This window comes from Pteropus alecto, unplaced genomic scaffold (assembly GCF_000325575.1).
Source record: "Pteropus alecto unplaced genomic scaffold, ASM32557v1 scaffold45, whole genome shotgun sequence".
NCBI lineage: Eukaryota > Metazoa > Chordata > Mammalia > Chiroptera > Pteropodidae > Pteropus > Pteropus alecto.
The window spans coordinates 31,231,083-31,252,179 of NW_006442491.1; the positions used below are offsets into that span (position 1 = coordinate 31,231,083).

General features: G+C 40.2%; 1 protein-coding gene across 2 annotated transcripts in view; it reads left to right on the top strand.

Moving 5' to 3' along the window:
* ARFGEF2 (ADP ribosylation factor guanine nucleotide exchange factor 2) overlaps positions 1-21,097 on the top strand; it is an 83,681-nt gene that overhangs the window by 33,810 nt on the left and 28,774 nt on the right. For both annotated transcript variants that reach the window (XM_025039705.1, XM_025039706.1), the window contains exons 10-25: positions 712-946; positions 1,579-1,678; positions 2,428-2,567; positions 3,720-3,828; positions 4,401-4,584; positions 6,283-6,394; positions 6,880-7,085; positions 9,676-9,760; positions 9,862-10,033; positions 10,612-10,763; positions 11,788-11,916; positions 12,889-13,047; positions 15,000-15,147; positions 16,280-16,379; positions 20,019-20,059; positions 20,153-20,322. In XM_025039705.1, coding sequence (XP_024895473.1) covers positions 712-946; positions 1,579-1,678; positions 2,428-2,567; positions 3,720-3,828; positions 4,401-4,584; positions 6,283-6,394; positions 6,880-7,085; positions 9,676-9,760; positions 9,862-10,033; positions 10,612-10,763; positions 11,788-11,916; positions 12,889-13,047; positions 15,000-15,147; positions 16,280-16,379; positions 20,019-20,059; positions 20,153-20,322 — 2,242 coding nt within the window. The remainder of the gene's footprint in view (positions 1-711; positions 947-1,578; positions 1,679-2,427; positions 2,568-3,719; positions 3,829-4,400; positions 4,585-6,282; positions 6,395-6,879; positions 7,086-9,675; positions 9,761-9,861; positions 10,034-10,611; positions 10,764-11,787; positions 11,917-12,888; positions 13,048-14,999; positions 15,148-16,279; positions 16,380-20,018; positions 20,060-20,152; positions 20,323-21,097) is intronic.

Consider the following 21,097-nt stretch of genomic DNA (forward strand, 5'->3'; position numbering starts at 1 on the left):
CTCCTCTACTTGAGATCAGCTCCGTGGCTGTATGAATTACCGAACCTCATCTGAAAAGTGAAACTATGGAGAATCACCTTATAGGACCCATTAAATAAAATAACATAGTGACGTCCCGAGTCCAGGGCCTTGCACTTTATAAGAGTTTTATAAGTCACTATTATTACCATCATTATTATCATTAGTCCTTAATAACAATGCACAACTCAAGTCTTCTGTTGAGAATACGATAACCATTAGGGAAATGGTTTATGAAAATTTGCCATTTCTTACCATCCCTGTGGGCAGGGTTGGGGGCATAAGGCCAGTGGGTAAAGAGCACCATCTTCACTGTCTGTGAAGGCAGCATAGGTCAGATGTCTTAGTCTCCATGAATGCTGTGAAGCAATTGTTCTGTCACGTTAGTTGCAGAACCAGCTCTCCAGAGTCACTTGACACTTACTTTGCGCCTGCTGTATTCTCTACTTTATGGCAGGGAGAGACAAAAAGAGAAAGAGCTGGCAGCTCTTGCTGTCACAGGATCTGCAGGTTCTAAGAGGACCCACCTTGTGCCATCTGTCTTCGTGCTCTTGACTTTTGGGTGCTGTTGCTAATTCTTAACTCATTGGCTTCTCAGAAAATTCTCACTGGTAGAAGAGTGAGGCCTTCTCAAGAAGCATGCTTTTTAAATTCTGTCTTTAGCCCATCGTCACTTTTTGTTTTCTTTGCCAGGTCCCACGAGTTGCGCTCCAAAGTGGTCTCCCTACAGCTGCTCCTGTCCGTGTTGCAGAATGCTGGCCCAGTCTTTAGGACGCACGAGATGTTCATCAACGCAATCAAGCAATATCTCTGCGTGGCGTTGTCCAAAAACGGCGTCTCTTCAGTGCCTGATGTCTTTGAGCTCTCTTTGGCCATTTTTCTTACTCTCCTTTCAAATTTTAAAATGCACTTGAAAATGCAGATAGAGGTACGGACTCTGAATTGATTTCTTTTTTATTTTATGACGTTTACACCAGATGAGGTAACTGCTGGTGGCTTAGCCACTAGGAATTGCAGTTACACAATCTGTTGGCTTCCACTCCAGAGAACTTTTTGAATGAGTGAGAGAATACCTTCTCATAAAATGTCACTGCCTCAAAATCTTGCATGCCTTTTATTTGAACTAGAGGTTTAAATCACATGATCCATATGCTGGGCTCAGCCCCCTAGACATATTTGTTTAGTCTATAAATTGTTTGAAATACCTTGAATAATTGCCAAGTTGAAAAATCAGATTCTACATGAAAACTCAGATTTCTGGTTTCTCTCTAAAATCACAACACTGGTCCTACGTTTCCACATGGCAGCTCTTGGCAGTTAACTCAGGAGCAGCTGCTCCCTCTAACAGGGCCCATGTTCTCTAGTTCACTGTGGCCCTACCCTCCCAGCTGTTCCCACATAGCCAGGCTTCCGATGTGATTCAACAGCGCATGCCCACCACTCTTCCTCCTACTTAGGCTCCTTCACTTGTAGGATCTGCCTGTCCTCTAAAGGCTTTGGAGTTTTTGAGCCCAATTTAAACTATTAATTGGTGTCCTCCTTTGTCTTCATGTCATATAGGTCTTTTTCAAAGAGATTTTCCTGAACATTTTAGAAACATCTACGAGTTCTTTCGAGCACAGGTGGATGGTCATTCAGACTCTGACAAGGATCTGTGCAGGTATTTTCTTTTACCCTGAGGGTGCGCATCCCTTGACTTGCCCAGAAACATCCTTGATGCTTTTATTTTCCAAATTCCAGATGGAGACCTTTAACTCCTCCTTTTAGAGTTTTAATGAAGTGCTGGGAAAATCATTACCTTATGGTCTAACACTAACCTAACAACTAGTCTTGCCCGCCTGTCCTCCTTTAGAGGATGACCAATGCTGTATGGTTTGCTCTGGACGTCTGGGTGTTAGCACTGAAAGTTCTGCGTCCTGGGAAATGCCCAGATTCTGGAAAACTGGGACACTTGGTCACCCTACCTATAAGCCGAATGTGCTTTGTTACTCACAGTGTCTGAGGTTTTGGTGCTGCCAACCCTTGATTGGGTGCTGAGGTAAACCTGGATTTACCTTATACCATACAATCATGTGTCTATAGAGAGCATCCCAGTTGTCTGTCATCAAATGTAATTCCATAAGAGTTACATAACTTTAAGAGGTGGATCGGGCAATATTTACTCCTTTTTTGATGAGGAAAGTGAACCTGGAGAGGAGAATGAGCTGCCTCAGGTGTCAGTGAGTGGCAAGACCTAAAAGAGGGCCTTCCAACTTCCTCGGCCCTCCGACATGTGTTCCTAGGTGAGGTGTGACCACCCAAGTCAGTAGTTCACTGGGACAATTGTTGACAAAGGAATCTCGTTTAAGAAGATATAACTGCTCTATGTGTTCATTCAAAATTTCTAATATCTATATGTTGTTTTCCAAGATGCCCAGTGTGTTGTAGATATTTATGTCAACTACGACTGTGATTTAAATGCTGCTAATATTTTTGAGCGCCTCGTAAACGATTTATCCAAAATCGCTCAGGGAAGAAGTGGACATGAGCTGGGAATGACACCTCTGCAGGTAAAAACACTAAGAACACTCATTTATATTTAAAATCATTCATTTCAATAAACATTTTCAAGCGCCACCATGTGCCAGGCACTGTCCTTGGTGCTGGGGATACAGCAGTGAAGAAAACACAAACAAATGCCTGTACATGCACACAGTTGTTGCTGGCACGACACTTCTAAGCAGACAATGAAAAAGTAAGCTAGATGCTAGAGAGGGCATGCTGGAGGTGGTGGTGGTGTCATTTTTAATGGTGTCATTAGAGCAGTCTCCCTGAGAAGGTGATATTTGTGCTGAGGCCTGTAAGGAGTAAGTTCACACTCAGTCACCTTGTCAGATATCATGTTAAAACAGGATCTCAGGCTCTGGAAAAGTTGGAGAAGGTTGCCTCTTATTAGATTGCCTACAAAGAACAGGATTCTTTACCTGACGTCTTTTAATGAACTGGTTGGAAGGTTTGTGAGCTGCCTGAATTGTGTGTAGAATTTTGGTGTGTGGGCATTTTTTCTAGAAGAAAATTCATACTGTCATTAGATTTAGGGAGAGATTGTGCCACCTTAGATGCTGTTTTGAGCCTAAATTAGTTGCGTTTTTTAGATTGTCTGCAATTCACATTCAATTTTTTAATTTAAGAAATGCCACTTTAAAAAATGTCAGGATTTTTATCGTAGAGCGAGCCTTAAAATGGAGTGCATTTGTGGGTGTTTGGAGATAAGAATGTGTCCAGAATCATTAATTTGCTGGATAATATGATTCTCTTATTTTTGGGGGGGGGGTAGGGGGGGGGGGGGGGGATGTGTGACCGTTAAGACCCTGTTGGTTAAAAAAGAGAGAGGGAAGGTGTTTTAAGTGTTTTTTCAAATTATACAAGCAATGAACGAGAACTTTTTTAAAAAATCCAGATAACACTATTCATTCTAGGAAAGCGAACATCCCATAGTTTTGCAGCTAGAGAGTTTGCAATGAACATCTTTAGAGATTTTCTGGTTTTTGCAATGGGCCCTTAATACTTGTCTCAGCGCTTAACTTTTCCTTGGGTTTTACTTAATAGCACTGGATGTCAGTGATTACCTCACATCCTCATGGGATTCTATAAGAGCCCTGTAGGTGTCTGCACTCAGTTCATCTGTTAAGTCTCTATGCTGGGCCACTTCTGTCCTTCAGGAGCTCAGCTTGAGGAAGAAAGGCCTGGAGTGCCTCGTGTCCATTCTCAAGTGCATGGTGGAGTGGAGCAAGGACCTCTATGTGAATCCCAACCACCAGACCAGCCTCGGTGAGAGAACGTTGCTGCTACTGCCACCTCCATTCACAGTAGGCTACTTACGGCTGTTGGGAAAGTTGGCTTTATATAGATGTCTTGGAATTAGCAGGACACTAGTGTTTTACAGGGTCTGCTTTTTAATTCATCTGGAATTATGGGAGGGAATAGTATGAGTTGTGCTCTAACTTCACTTTTCCAAATGGAGAGCCAGTTGTTCCAACATTTTTTTAGCAGTCTCTCCTTCCCTCACTGATTTGAAGCACCACCTTGATGATACACCGAAGTCCCCTGTGTGCATGTCTGTTTCTGAATTTTTTATTCTGTTCTATTGATTTGTCTGTTCTTGCACCAGATAAGAGTCTTGACTGTTTTTGCACTTTTACACTTTTATGTGAATTTTAGAATTAGCTTATCAAGTTCAACAAAAAAGTAAATTTTTAGGTAAGGTTTTGTGCTGCTCATCCTTACAATACAAACTTTATTGTTCTAGGTCTAGGATAGGGAATTGCAGAGCCATACCTGAGCTTGGCCGTGTCTGTGTTCCACTTGCTGATTTGGTTTCCTTTGCTTTTATGTTATTGCAGGTCAGGAGAGGCCAACAGATCAGGAAATGGGGGATGGGAAAGGCCTTGACATGATGAGACGGAGCAGCGTGACGTCCATGGAGTCCACAGTGTCCTCGGGGACCCAGACAGCTATCCAGGATGATCCAGAGCAGTTTGAGGTCATCAAGCAGCAAAAGGAGATCATTGAACATGGCATTGAGCTGTGAGTGTGGCTGCTACTCTAGCTGAATCTCTTGGGGCCTCTGACAGAGCCACATCTTCTCTGGGAACCTGGGACTGACTCCTCAAGGAGAAATGCCTATTACAAAAGGCCAGTGCTGGCACTTGCAGCTAAGCCTGATTGAGTGAGTTGTGTGTGTGAGAGCGAGAGAAATTTAATAGCTTTGTGTGGTTGGTGCATGGTCTTTTTTTTTTTTTTCCTAATGAAAACAATTTAGAAAATGCAGAAAAGTATAAAATGAGAATGTTAAAGTTGCTCATAAAATTACTATCTAGAAGAAATTACCATTGGTAACATTTTTTTCCAGCTCTATATTGTAAAACTTTTCAACATAAAGAGAAATTGACATTTGCTGTGTTATCTATGTATGTTTTTTCTGAACCTTTTGGAAGTAATTTGTAGCCATCACAAAACTTCAGCCTTACATCTCTGAAAAATAATGACATTCTCCCATATAACTATATCATTACCCTTATAATCATTGGTAAATTTTAATGTTTTCTTTCTAGTCTTTTACACACAAAAATGCACACACAATCTAATAGTCTGGCTAACTTTTGAATAATTGAAATATTGATCTCTTTATTTCCACTCTCACCATCCCTGCATTCTTCCAGTCTGTTCTCCCCACAACAGCTAAAGTAACCTTTTGAAAACAAATCAGGTCTTATCACTCCTCTGCCTAAAATCATTCCTGGTTTCCCATTTTCTCATCACAGCCTGATGCAGCCTCTGGCTGCCCCCTTGTTAACCTCATCTCCTGCCAATACCCTTAGTCACATGATGCGTTTCAGTCCTTTGGACACTTCAAGCTGTTTTTGCTATCGTGCCCTCTGACTAGAATACTCTTGGGTCTTTTTCATCCTTCAGACCTGGCAAAAGATATCTTCCTCAGAAGATTTCTGTAACCACACTACCTGGGCAAGTCCCAAGTTAGTCTCTCTTTTTTGCACCCTGTTTATGTCCTTCCTTCACAGCCTTTGCCACAGTTCATGCTTATATATGAACGTGATTCTCCAGTGCACTGCCTGCTAAATAACAAGTTGAATTTACAATAGTTAAAAGTTTGCCTGCCTTTAACAGGAAATACAAAATAACAGGCTAGGGCTGTTAGAGTGGCTTTTATGGACATCAGCAATCCAGGCTACTTATATCTTTCTGCTTCATCGTCCCTAATGCAATTTTCATCTTCATTGTTGCCTTCTGGTTTAAGATGACTGCTGGAGCACCAGCTATCACCATATATTCTTGGAAAGAAGGGGGAAAGGGCAAAAAGAGTATACTTCCCAGCCAAGTCAGCTGTAAGGATCTTTTCTACATGTACCCACACTACTTCAGCTCATATTCTTACTGGCCAGAACTTTATCACATGGCTGTGCTTTGTTTAAGGGAAGCAGGGAAATGTAGTTTTTATTCCAGGAAGTTGTATGCCCAGCTAAACATCTAGGGTTTTATTAGTGTTGGAGAAGGGGAGAGTGTATATTGGGTGACAACCAGCAGACTTTGCCATGGCTAGGTCAGAAATAGAAGGTAGAATTCAGAAAAGCCACACAGAGGACCTTCCTAGCTGATATATGATGACTTGTTTATGCTGTTATTGTAACTTGCCTCAAATGCTAGCTATTTCTATCCTATCAATTTTGAAATGAGCAACCCATGTGCCACCTTTTCTTGAAACAGGTTCAACAAGAAACCCAAGAGAGGGATACAGTTTCTCCAGGAGCAGGGCATGCTGGGAACATCAGTTGAAGAGATTGCCCAATTCCTGCACCAGGAGGAGCGTCTCGATTCTGTAAGACTGGAGGTTGGGCACCTGCTTGTGGGTTCTGTCAGGTGATTCTGAGACCTGACCACCTTTTATTCTAGAGATCGTCTGACCCTGAATGCAGTGACTATTGTTCACACCTCTGCCTACAATTGTCCTACTCATCCCTTTGGCCAGAGTTCCAAAAAACTTTTTGAAGGGAAAAATGTAGCCTCCTGACAGGTTGTGTGTTTGACGGGATGGTAACAGAGCTGGAAGTGTGCCTCGACTGCCAGAAACTCTTCTTCTGGCTGCCCGTCTGCCAATAACCTCCCTCCTGGGTATGCCCCAGCACGCTTCCATTTTTAAGTCTCTCGTGCCAGGCGCAGGGAGCCACCTAGCTTTTCTAGCAGTTTGGCCTGTTCTTGGTGTTTAGAGCAAGGGCATTCTGCCTTCCCCCTTTGACTGAAGCGTGCTTCGCTGCGCATTCATATTTGGCAATTTGTAGATGTGAGTGCATACGTATGTTTCAGACCCAAGTAGGTGATTTTCTGGGAGATAGCACGAGGTTCAACAAGGAGGTGATGTATGCCTACGTGGACCAGCTTGACTTCTGTGAGAAGGAGTTTGTCTCAGCCCTGCGGACATTTCTAGAAGGTTTCCGCCTACCTGGGGAAGCCCAGAAGATTGATCGGTTAATGGAGAAGTTTGCTGCAAGATACATAGAGTGCAACCAGGGGTGAGCATTGTGTCAGTACCGTCCACATCACCCTTTGGCCCACGTTAGAACACTAACCTTAGTTTGGGTGGGGGATGAATTTAATCTTTCTAAATCTGTGCCAAGCAACTCAAGTTTCTGTTCATTATGTGCCAGGCTAAGGGATTATCTCATATAAGACCTCAAAGCAACTGTTTGTGTCCCCTTTCTACAAACAATGAGATTGAGGACCTAAGAGGCTAAGGAACTTGCCCAAGATCCCAGCTAGAGCCCACACTATTAATGATGAAAAGAGTAGTTTTGTGGAATTAGAAGAGGCAGTTGGGCACCTCTTTTCTGATTTAATATGTGGGTAGATCGCTAGGATTTTCATTTTCTTTAATTACATACTGATGAGCAGGTTACAAAAATGGCTATGTAACTATAAAACCCGCCCAAGAACGTGATTCCACCTTGGGGCCTTTTTTGATAGGTAGTTCATATTTTTGTAGTAAGTAGAAATTGAAAAGAGACCTTTATTAAACACCTCCTGTGTGTCAGCTGTGCCATGAGTTTTACATGCATTTTATTTAATTAATGGTAAGCCTGGGAATAGTATCCCTGTTTTATAGATGAGGAAACAGACTCAAGGAGAATGAGCAATGTGTCCAGAATTAATCAGCTAGTAAGTAGCAGAGCCAGGATTAAATATGAGTTTGTCTAACACAGAAGCTCATGCTCTTTCCACCGAACATAACGTATCACTATACCATGAACATGATGTGGAATTGTTCAGTAGAAATATTTTGATAACAGTTTTGCCTCTCAAGTCAGCTTGGTTTTCATATAAATTGGTCCCAATCCTCCATGTGCACGGCAGGCTGTCCCCGTGAGATGGCATGGTCAGTAAAGGCAGCATCTGGTCATTGTAACCAAATAGATTTCTAGAATTTGCTGTGAAGACATCATAACATACAGGCATACCTCATTTATTGCACTTGGCAGATAATGTGTTTTTTATAAATTAAAGGTTTGTGGCAACCGTGTGACGAGCAAGTCTGTCAGCACCATTTTTGCAATAGCACTTGCTCACTTTGAGTCTCTGTCACATTTTGGTAATCTAGAATATTTCACACTTTTACATTATTGTATTTGTTATGGTGATCTGTGATCAGTGATCTTAGATATTACTATTATAATTGTTTTGGGGTGCCGCTAACCACACTCATAGAAGACAGCATAACTTAATAAATGTGTGTGTTCTGACTGCTCCAACTGACGGTTCCCCCATCCCTCTTCCTCTCCTTGGGCCTCCCGATTCCCTGAGACGCAACAATATTGCAGTTAGTCCAATTTATAACCCTATACAATAGCCTCTGAGTGTCCAAGTGAAAAGGAGAGCCATACATCTCTCTGTAAATCAAAAGCTAGAAATGATTAAGCTTAGTGAGGAAGGCATGTCGAAAGCCAAGATAGACCAAAAGCTAGGCTTCTTTGCCAGACAGCTAAGAAATTGCCACAGCCACACCAGCCATCAGCAGCCACCTGATCAGTAGCTACCCTGATCAGTAGCCATCATCAAGGCAAGACTTTCCACTCTCCACCAGCAAAAAGATTACGACTTGCTGAAGGCGCAGACAATGGTTAGCACTTTTTAGCAATGAAATATTTTTAATTAAAGCATATACATTTTTTATGATGTCATTACATACTTTATGATAGACTACAGTATAGTGTAAACATAACTTTCATATGCACTCAGAAACCAGAAAACTTAGGTGGCTTTATTGCGATGTTTGCTTTATTTGGGTAGTCTGGAACGTGAACGTACGTGCAGCATCTCCGAGGTCTGCCTAGCTCTCCTGTGGAGACCTTGGTCTGTTTCCCTTAATCAGTAAACATTTGACTCAATTAAATTGCACATTAGAATGCAGAGCTTTCATGTGTTCTTCCGAATTTCTCCCTTTCCTATTAGGGGCTCTTTCGACAGACAAGTTTTTCTAGCTTTAGCCTCACATGGTGCTGTGCATCTACAGGGTTTTGTCTTTATTTTCTTGCCTAGGACAAAGAAAGGCAGTCTCCACTAGCATATTGTTTGTAACACATAAATATTTCCTTTGCATTAGTACTGTTAAATATTATAGTGGATAATGTAAGCCGTAAATAACCAATAACTGGACAGCAGTTTTAGTCATCTTTTTACGCAGTGCCTAGCACAGAGATGCTCTCAGGAACAGAACCAGAGTGAGGCAAACGAGGCACTAAGGGTGCAGACTGTAAAGGGCCTCACTCTGGGGTCATGCACTGCAGGGTCGACACCGGAAATAAGGGTGCCTCACTTGCCTCACCCTAGTCTCTGGCCCTGGAGGCTACTTGGAGATCTTCTCTAAAAACTGACTTGAAACTGCTTTATTAAAAGAAGTCTAAAGCTGACCTATATTCTTAATAAGCTTTCTCTACACTCTGGGTCATTAATTATCAGTCAGTGATGAAGAAAACTTGAAAACTCTTGACTAGCTTGGCGTCCCATGGGGCAGTCAGCCTGCTTTCAGCAAAACATGTGTCTCCATTAGCACTGGCCGTCCAGCTACATCTCCGTGCACATTCTGACATCTGGACTCTTTTCTTCCAGGCAAACTCTGTTCGCTAGTGCCGACACTGCGTACGTCTTAGCATATTCAATTATTATGCTAACTACAGACTTGCACAGCCCTCAGGTAAAATATTTTAATGATTTATATATTGTAGCTAAATAAGCAGCTTTATTTAGGCCATTGGATGTTTCCTAAATGGTTTTTTAAATTTTTTTAAATTTCAGGTAAAAAATAAAATGACAAAAGAACAGTATATTAAAATGAATCGGGGCATCAATGACAGTAAAGATCTACCAGAGGAATATCTCTCAAGCATCTATGAAGAGATAGAAGGCAAGAAAATTGCAATGAAAGAAACAAAAGAGCATACGATTGCAACCAAATCTACTAAGCAGAGTAAGGTCTAAAGGCAAATTATTTCTATTCATTACAATTTTCAAGTGTATCAGAATGCATGATTGAGCTCCTTGATGATTAATTTGCACATTTAGATACCTGAATGAGAAATATAATTAATTATTATGATATTGGCTCTCTTATATCACCAATCGTCTTGCTAGATTTGTGATTAGTTACAAGAGGGAATTTAAAATAATCTGATAGCTAAATTACTCCCCAAAAATGTTCTTTAAATCTTTGCTTTTATATCAGTGGTTATTGTGCCGACTTTGATTCGAATTCCGTTAATCCAGGTGCCTCTGAAGCTGTCAGTTTCTTTTGTTTGAGAGGCAGCAGAGTCTCGTGGTTTAGTGGGCAGGCTCTAGAGCCACACTGCTTGGGTTCAAGTCCCAGCTCTACTACTTACTAGCTGTACGAGCCTGAGCAAGTGTCTTAACCACTCTGCACCTCATTTTCCCATCAGTAAGATGGTAATATTTGTGACAGACCCATGAGGTGGTTGGGAGAATTCATAACCTAATCTTAGCAAGCACTCGGTGAGCGTCAGCCACTGTCATTCTCTTCTTTCTCTATAGGTGTAGCTAGTGAAAAGCAGCGACGGCTGCTGTACAATTTGGAGATGGAGCAAATGGCTAAGACAGCCAAGGCTCTAATGGAGGCTGTGAGCCATGCCAAAGCCCCGTTTACGAGTGCCACCCACTTGGACCACGTCCGGCCGATGTTCAAGGTAAGTGTGCTGAAATGTCGGGACACGGCTAGGCCCGATTCAAGAGCTGACCAGCCGGAAGCTAACCAGCAAGTTTGTAATGGCGAAGAGGCTGAGGAGAGGAAGGGCCAGGTCTGGGGGTTGCTTTCTGGACAATAACTACAGCAGGTCCTCCCTAGAAGACCTTTGACGATGCTGGGCATACGCCAGCACTGGTTTGGATTGTAGAGTGCGTGCTGGGCTGGAGAATGTCTGGACTGGAACCCCGCCTTTGCCACTTTGTAGCTCTGGGACCTTGGTCAGGTTACTCAGCCTCTCTGTTCAACATCTGTAAAGTGGGGACAAATACAGGGTTGCTGTAAGGGCTACTGGGGAAATTGAATGAATTCATAATTATTCAGGCAAAGAGACAGTTTTATTGTGACATCTCACCTCAGTGGCCTCAGGGTTAGTTTATCACATAAGACTAGGTGGACATGAAAGACAATATCCTGAGGCCTTTCTGTTTTTAAAAACATCTAGAAAAGATACTAGTTGATCAATTCTAGATTTTTGTGAGCTTCTCAGGGAATTCACAAGAAAGTTGGAGGAAAAGTAAAGAATTAGGAATAATTCAATTAAACTAAGTTTATAGAATGTAAGTTGCTTATCAATTTTATGTTGCATGCCAACCTCTGATTGGCAATGGCTGCCTGCTCTATTGTGTAAAGAAGGATTCTCGAGCCCTGAATAGACTCAGCAGGGAGAGTGGGACTCTGATTGATTAGTGATATCTGCCATGAGCACAGGTAGGCATAGTGGTGGCACACTAGCCCACGTATTTACCATCCTTCCTTTTGAACTGTACGTTTAGTAAATGGCATATCTATAGTGATAGTTGACCACAGTTTAGGAGGAACTATTTTACATTGTGAATGGAATAGATTGAAATCAAAATAGCAGTGAATTTCGCATCCTGGTTGTGCTTATAACTAACAGTGTAGCCTCTAAGTGCTTTTTGTGCACTGAAATTCTAGACATAATTGAAACCTTCCTTCCTTAATAGCTGGTGTGGACACCGCTGTTGGCAGCCTACAGCATTGGACTGCAAAACTGTGATGATACTGAAGTGGCCTCCCTGTGTTTGGAAGGCATCCGATGTGCAATCCGGATCGCCTGCATCTTTGGAATGCAGGTGGGTGTGAGCAACACTCCAGAGATGCTGATGGGCCATGTTCTTTTAGATTTGGCAAAACCTGGAAACTATCAGGCAAACTCCTTACTCATGCAACAACCTCATTAGGGGGAAAAATGGAGGTTTGGATTAAAACCTTCTTTGAAAGGTTGTAAGATTGAAAAACTTTCTTTGAAAGCACAGCTACTTGATTGGATTTGATCTGCCTAACTTGCCTCCCCTGGTGCTTAAAATATTAAATATCAGTTGTTATTATAATTTCCCTTATTTCCAGGTCTTCTCTGGAGGAAGCAAATAGTTCAGTACAAAACGAATATGTCTGCGAACATTTTGAATCTTGGAAAATTCAAGCAAATGTAATATAGTTCTCTAACTGTTATAAATCAGGACATTAACAATCCCATTCATTTCCTATGTTAGTAAGAATCTGCACCTATTTATTTTGAAAAACTTAGTCTTCTGTTTCCATTTATTTTACAGTTAGACATTTTCTTTTGTTCCAAGACCGTAGGCTTTGACATCAGACCATCTGGGTTTTCAGTACCCAGCCCGGCTGCTTCTCTACCCATATGACACTGGCCCAGCTAACTTCTCTCTAAGACATTTATAAACTTGAGAAAATAGACCCACTTCGCAAGATTGTTGCAGATAATAGAATTTATGTGACAATCTTAGCATTCAACAGATTCCTCCCCCGCTTCCTCCAAAGGGAACGGAACAGGAACATAAGTGTGATGTCAGTTGGAAAGGAGACGGGTTAGTTCTCAAACATGTGGTGTGTAGGGAGCCTTAGCGGGATGTTCCCGTTGCAGGAGGACACCAGCATGGAATGACTGGCGTGTAAATGTGCACAGAGCCTGTCGATGTGTGTCTAGAAGGTGTCGGAGAAGCCCAGTGCGCCAGTCCCACAAATGTGAAGACAGTCGTGCAAAGGGTGGGGTCTCACTGCTCTCTCTCGGGCTTCCATCACAGCTGGAACGAGATGCCTATGTTCAGGCCCTTGCTCGCTTCTCCCTGCTGACAGCCAGCTCCAGCATCACGGAGATGAAGCAGAAAAACATCGACACCATAAAGACGCTTATTACAGTGGCTCACACCGACGGCAACTACCTTGGAAATTCCTGGCATGAGGTGTGTGTCTCTTTGAAAGCCTGGTAATTGCCTTTTCTTGGGGTGACTCCTGGCTTTCCTGTAATTTAGTGTCAGCCTCTCTTTGGTCATTTCCATTTTTCTTGAAGTCAAGCCTAACTTTAACTGTGTTTTCTGTCATCCACAAATACCTCGTGTATCTGAAAGCCAGACTCTCAAGGGCTGTGGTGAGTGAAATGTGTTCAGATGTGCCACCTCGCGAAGTGCTCCCACACCCAGTGGCCGATGTCCGCAGGGGAGTGCACTTCTGTTGCGGTGACTTTCTTCCCAGCTTAGTGCCTCTTTCCCCAGGTCCTTATGCACCTCCTGGGAGCTCTTACTGTCAGTGAGTAGATTTAGGACAAAGCCAGGAGCCTGATTTCTCTCCTAATTGTATCTAAAAAGAAATGGTCAGCATTTACAATGAGGCATTAGGAACATTGCCAGTGGGTTCACATTTATTTAAATAATATCTTAAGATTCTTACCTATGGAAATAATCATTTATGTGTACAAAGGTGTTTGAAAGGTCATTGAAATTTTAGTTGTTTTAGGGAAAAGATTGGATTAAAAACAGTCCAACAATGAGAGATTGTTTAAAAAAAATGTGGCACACCACTCCTTAGAATGTTATGTGGCCACTTAAAGTTACTGAGAGGAGAGACCCCAACTCAGACATCATGTGCTCCATGATGAAAGTAAGCAGTACCAGCTAAGAAATGTTTTTGCCTGTGACTCACACCTGAGTCAGTTTAAGCGTCTACTTCATAGGAACACAGTAAACAATATCATAAGAATGCATTCTGCAAACACTAGGATCTGAGAGATCCTCAGAGCAAACAAATAAATTGCAAGAAAAATAGTAGATGGACGGGGGAACCTATGAATTAAAAGAGACTTTAGAGAAAAAAGACAAAGACATTATTAAAGACTAATACTGTGGAAAGAAGATGACAATACTAAAGTAAATAAAAAGTTCTTATAAAACATTGTAAGGCATTGTCCCTTGTGCCAAACGTACACAAAGAATAGGATTTGAAAAATAAACAAAAACAATTTCCATTTCTTCAGGTAAGCTCCATGTGAGAGGGGTTTGTGTGCAGGTATATGCTTTCAAGCAGCAGAACCACCCCATAGGGCTGGAAGATACAGTCTTTTCTCCCATCGCACACCCATTCTAGGGTACATTCTCATTCATTCAGTTAACCAAGTAATAATCACTAACTATTTTAAATGCTGGGGAGTCAGCAGTAAACAAGACGAAGTTAATGGTCTCTTGGCAGAGAACAAACAATTATATGGCATAATGTTGAAAAGTGTTAAGTGCTGAGAAAAAAATATATGATCTGAGGATGGTGATGAGGAGGATGTGTAATCTCAGGGTGGTCAAGGGAGGTCTCTTTGAGGGACACATGTCAGCTGGGAATCTAAGGAGTGAGCCATGGGAAAGAGCATAAGGAACATGTTCCAGGTATGAGGAAAAGCACATGCAAAGGCCCGGGGGTAGGGCTAAATATGTCAAGCTGAAGGAGCAGCACGGAAGATGGTGTGTTGTGTAGAGTAGAAGGGAGCTGGGGTGGCTAAGTCAGACTAGACAGTGTACTTACTGAGTGGCACAGTGAGTGGGATCCCCTGCTCCAGTCAAATACTTTTTCTTTATTGATCGGTTATTAAATTTGCATAGTTAAACATCTGTATGGCATAACTTCATTATACCAGCTCTTCTTTTGCTCTTTTTCTCTACCCTCCCCCTCTTTTTTAAAGTGAAATATGTCTGTCATTCAGACCCACACTCTAGGTTGTCTCTCCAGGACTAGAAGCCATACTAAGACCCTCAGATTTTATCCTCACCTGAAAAGCTGTGTGTTTCAAAGAACTCTGTAATGACTAAAGATTACAGTGCTCTCTTCAGGCTATAAAGTAGGAACTCATTTCTTTATGTCTTCTTTTTATTAGATCTTAAAATGCATCAGTCAGCTGGAGCTCGCTCAGCTGATAGGAACTGGTGTGAAGACCCGCTACCTGTCTGGGTCTGGGCGTGAAAGAGAGGGGAGCCTGAAGAGCCACACGTTGGCAGGAGAAGAGTTCATGGGCCTTGGCCTGGGTAAGACACCGGGCCGCACAGCTGGCCATCATGGATCCTCAAGTTAACTGGAATGCAGCCCTTCTTGTCTCATCAGGACTGTCACGTACTGTCTCCTCTTTCTGTGCTGGCTGACAGTCTGTTTGTTAATGGAAGCGGAAGTGCTGCTCCAGCAATCTTCATTGTGATTAAACTATCGATAAATGCCAATTTTATCAAAGTCAGCAGGTTGCATTACTTTTCTTTCTGTATATGTAACTATACTGAGGGAGAAAACCATTTGCTTAGAAAGGCTACAGCTTTAGTACCTGCTATTAGAGGAGTGGGTATGCGTATCTCTAGATTTCAAAAGGTAGAGTCAGTGTCTCTTCCATGTTCATTTGGGGGGCTTTTCTTAAATGGTATTCTTATGAAAGTAGAATGGCTATATATTGGATTGCAAGACTCTCTTGTTAGTGATACATCACAATAATAATAGTAAATAGGGCAAACGAATGTGCCAGACCACATTCTAAGCTCTCAGTTTATATATTTTTAATCCATTTAATCATTATAACAACTCAGTGAGCTTGGGACTAGTATTATCCCCATTTCGTAAATGAGTAAAATGAGGCAAAGGAAGTGGCAGAGGTAGGTTTCAAACCCAGGCCATCTGATCACAGAGAGCAGGCTCCTAGGTCCCATGTACAGTGGTTGGAATAATAGACTATAACAGAAGCATGGAGTCCATGAAAGGGAGGGGCTGTAGTAGCACCTACTTCTTAGAATGCATGCGAGGATGACTGGAGTGGAATCCTGGAAAGCACACCGCACAGTCAGCAGGTGTAAGCCAGTGCATGTTCTAGGAGTTCTGGGTTAGTATCGATTAAATCTGTTTTACTTAATATAGGCATTTAATACTATAAAAATATTAAAGACTATCAAAATAGGGAGATGATTGATACAAGCAAGGGAGCTTTTAATAAGAATGCATTTTAAAAGCCAGACGCCAAAACCTAAATTTGATTTTATTCTGTCATCAGTTGAGGGAGTTTTCATCTGCAGACCATTCTCATTTCTGTCTCTTGTCTCTGCATATTGATGCCACAGGATGCTTTGTTCTGAATACATGACTGTTTTTGAAGCATTGTTGATTTTGCATATTGTGTTTTAGGTAATTTGGTGAGTGGTGGAGTGGATAAAAGGCAGATGGCCAGCTTCCAGGAATCGGTTGGTGAGACCAGCTCGCAGAGTGTGGTTGTAGCTGTTGACAGGTAATGGGTTTGTTCTCCAGTGAAGCTAGACTACCAGTGGCTTGGCATCCTCTATGATTACTGGGTGTGAATGATTTCTGATGTGTTTGACTGTTTCAAATGTTGTCAGTTCTAGATCACTCAAACTAAGAAAGATTAAAAGCACACATGATCCACAACTACTAATAACCTTCATAGTTATTGAATTTTGAATTTTGACCTTGAATTATTTGAATTTTGACCTTGAATTGCATCATAACCTTTTTTAAAAAATTAAAACTTTAACACTGTGACCAAATTCTGTCAGAAACAAGAATTTTTGCTTGTTCTGATGTTTTAAATTACCTTGTTTCCTTAGTAGAAATTACTTTTTAAAAAATTCAAAGAATGTTTTAGGATATAAAGCCTACCCATGAGCGGCAGTTGGCCAGATTAACAGCTGCTGTTTCTTTTTCCTCAATATCTTTCCATTATTTCTGTCCACTTGAAACAGGAGAAATGTAGATGTTCTTATTTGAAGACATTCATTAGGTACTAATGCTTAAAATATGAATTTTCTTAAAATCAACAAACTCTTGAAAATTACCAGTGAGTAATCACATCCACTGCTGTTCATTTAGTTAATGACCTGTCCCAGTGCATTAAATATAGACAGTTTTGAGATAGCAGTATAAAATTTTTGACACAATTGTATTGCTCTCTTGGTTTTTAAATTTTTATCAGCATATTTTGATTACATTGCTTCTGTTGCTTCTGCCTTCTCTCCAACAGAGATACTGTCTGCATCGTACTTTCGATGGGTTTTCTATACTTTTTTCAATTAGGTTTAGGCTAATAGAACATAATGTTTATTCTTCCAAACTTATTTCTTTCCTGTTTTTCTGCCTTAGAAGATAGTGGACAATAGCAGTTTTGTCCAGCACTTCTTTGTGTGTTATTACATTTTTACATTTTTAAATTAATTTTTAATTTTTATACCATAAGATCCACTCTTTTCAAATGTACAGTTCAGTGGTTTTTAGTATAGTCAGAGTGGTACAATCATCACCACTATCTGATTTCCAGAGCATTTTCATCACCCTGTAAAGGAGCTGTGTACTTATGAGCAGTCAGTTGCTCCCCAACCAGTCCCTGTGACCACTTATCTACTTTCTATCTACATAGATTTGCCACTTCTAGATATTGTAGAACTATCTATTTCTTTTAATTCTGTCTTTTATTGCCTCATATTTTAGGGCTCTGTCGTTAGATGCATATGTGTTTATAATTGTTAAGCTTTCTTGATAGATTAAATCTTTTATCGTTATAAAATGTTCTTTGTCTCTAGTAGTGATTTTTTTAAGTGTCTTTTGTCTGATCTTAGTGCGTGCAGCCTCTCTAATTCTTTTGATTACTATATGTATGTATATCTTTTCCTCTGCTTTTACTTTCAACTTATTTGTGTCTTTGAATCTACAGTGAGCCTCTTTAGAAAGCATGTATTTGGACCATGTTTATTTTAGTTCATTCTGCCATTCTCTTCCTTTGGATTGGAGCGTTTAATCTATTTATGTTTAATGTAATGTCTGAGAAGGGAGGATTTATATATAATATTTTGCTATTTTTAAATATATCTTTTTTGTTCCCATATTCCTCCATCCTTACTACCTTCTTTTGTGTTAAATGGATATTTTACAACTACTAATAACCTTCGTAGTTATTGAATTTTGAATTTTGACCTTGAATTATTTGAATTTTGACCTTGAATTGCATCATAACCTTTTTTAAAAAATTAAAACTTTAACACTGTGACCAAATTCTGTCAGAAACAAGAATTTTTGCTTGTTCTGATGTTTTAAATTACCTTGTTTCCTTAGTAGAAATTACTTTTTAAAAAATTCAAAGAATGTTTTAGGATATAAAGCCTACCCATGAGCGGCAGTTGGCCAGATTAACAGCTGCTGTTTCTTTTTCCTCAATATCTTTCCATTATTTCTGTCCACTTGAAACAGGAGAAATGTAGATGTTCTTATTTGAAGACATTCATTAGGTACTAATGCTTAAAATATGAATTTTCTTAAAATCAACAAACTCTTGAAAATTACCAGTGAGTAATCACATCCACTGCTGTTCATTTAGTTAATGACCTGTCCCAGTGCATTAAATATAGACAGTTTTGAGATAGCAGTATAAAATTTTTGACACAATTGTATTGCTCTCTTGGTTTTTAAATTTTTATCAGCATATTTTGATTACATTGCTTCTGTTGCTTCTGCCTTCTCTCCAACAGAGATACTGTCTGCATCGTACTTTCGATGGGTTTTCTATACTTTTTTCAATTAGGTTTAGGCTAATAGAACATAGTGTTTATTCTTCCAAACTTATTTCTTTCCTGTTTTTCTGCCTTAGAAGATAGTGGACAATAGCAGTTTTGTCCAGCACTTCTTTGTGTGTTATTACATTTTTACATTTTTAAATTAATTTTTAATTTTTATACCATAAGATCCACTCTTTTCAAATGTACAGTTCAGTGGTTTTTAGTATAGTCAGAGTGGTACAATCATCACCACTATCTGATTTCCAGAGCATTTTCATCACCCTGTAAAGGAGCTGTGTACTTTATGAGCAGCAGTTGCTCCCCAACCAGTCCCTGTGACCACTTATCTACTTTCTATCTACATAGATTTGCCACTTCTAGATATTGTAGAACTATCTATTTCTTCCTTTTAATTCTGTCTTTTATTGCCTCATATTTTAGGGCTCTGTCGTTAGATGCATATGTGTTTATAATTGTTATGCTTTCTTGATAGATTAAATCTTTTATCGTTATAAAATGTTCTTTGTCTCTAGTAGTGATTTTTTTAAGTGCCTTTTGTCTGATCTTAGTGCGTGCAGCCTCTCTAATTCTTTTGATTACTATATGTATGTATATCTTTTCCTCTGCTTTTACTTTCAACTTATTTGTGTCTTTGAATCTACAGTGAGCCTCTTTAGAAAGCATGTATTTGGACCATGTTTATTTTAGTTCATTCTGCCATTCTCTTCCTTTGGATTGGAGCGTTTAATCTATTTATGTTTAATGTAATGTCTGAGAAGGGAGGATTTATATATAATATTTTGCTATTTTTAAATATATCTTTTTTGTTCCCATATTCCTCCATCCTTACTACCTTCTTTTGTGTTAAATGGATATTTTCTAGTGTGGAGCCAGGGAGAAGGTAATGGAAATAAACCAAGTTAAAATGCCACAATGTTCACTATTCATACTGAGGTGCAGCCATTTTTCTTGAATAAACATTTTTACGAGCCTTCGCTAATTTCCAAAGTTCAGTTCTGAAAAAGGCGACTTTGGTAATTTTTTGTGAGTATTTTTGTTGCTCGTATGAGCAGGTTTTTGGAGGTTCTCATTCTGGCACTGGCACTGTCGTGGCATCACATGCTGTTATATTCTGACTTGTCGCCTCTCCTTTCGATGTGTCACTTTCTCTATCAGTAGAGACGCTTCTGTTCTCAACTCAGTTCTTTGACCAGTTCTATACCTTTGATACCTCATTGTTTATTTTAGCGGAGATGCCAAACCTGAAATGTTTTCTTTTTGCCTTAGATTCTAAGTGTTTGACGTGGAAACTTAGGCTTTTAAATCTAATTTTTATATTATTATGTCTGGAATTATCTTCCTAGAATTTTTACTGGATCTACCAGACTGGATGGAAATGCAATAGGTATGTATTTGACTCACCTGTGACAACTACAGAAGCCTCATGTCGTGACTGACCATTACTAACGAGGCTTCGCATGTGTTGTTGGGTCTGTAGTTGACTTTGTCCGTTGGCTGTGTGCCGTGTCTATGGATGAGCTGGCTTCCCCACATCATCCCCGCATGTTCAGCTTGCAGAAGATTGTGGAGATATCATACTACAACATGAATCGGATCCGACTGCAGTGGTCCCGAATATGGCATGTGATTGGAGATCACTTCAATAAGGTAATTCTTCAAATTCAAAAACCACTTCTTCACTGTCCAAAAGAAGCAAGCAACTAAATTCAAAAAAGAGGTGATTGAGGGTTTAGGTACCTATAGTTCATTTTCCCTGTGGAGTCAAGGACATCTGGGTAGGAGTAATTGCATACTTACACATTGATTGATTGAACTCATGGAGAATGAGTTAAAAATCCAGTGGTGTTGAAAATACTTTAATGTCCCATATCCAGGATGTAGGCTAACACCACAAAGATCATTGTAGTCACAGGGCAAACATATTGGTGTCTGAAAGCATCTTGAAATCCTGAAGTGCTTTCTGAATGACCAAAGGTTAAGTTATATTCCATATATTCCACATATTCCATATGGTTTCACTATTATGTTCTGGCTTCTGAAACCATTGTTGAAGAAAGTAACATTTATTTTTAAATGAGAAACAAGCTAGAGACCTTTGTGTTCTGAAACTGACCAGTAGTGAGAGAAAACCAGACTGAACTTCTTTCTTTCCACTAGAGGTTTCATTAAATCCATGTGGACACATCCACACATATATTGACCAAATAGAAAAAAATCAGAATAATATATTATTTATTACACGTATGTATCTGTCATGTCATTTGCTTCAAAAGGGAAAAGTAACAGCTTAATAACACTTTCCTACCAAAACACATTTCATTATTAAAAAAAAAATTTTCTCAGGCCTGGAGATAAAGAGTTGTAATACAGAGGCTTAAAAATAGCATTAGTAGAAAGCACTTTATCCAAAGGAGAACCGCTC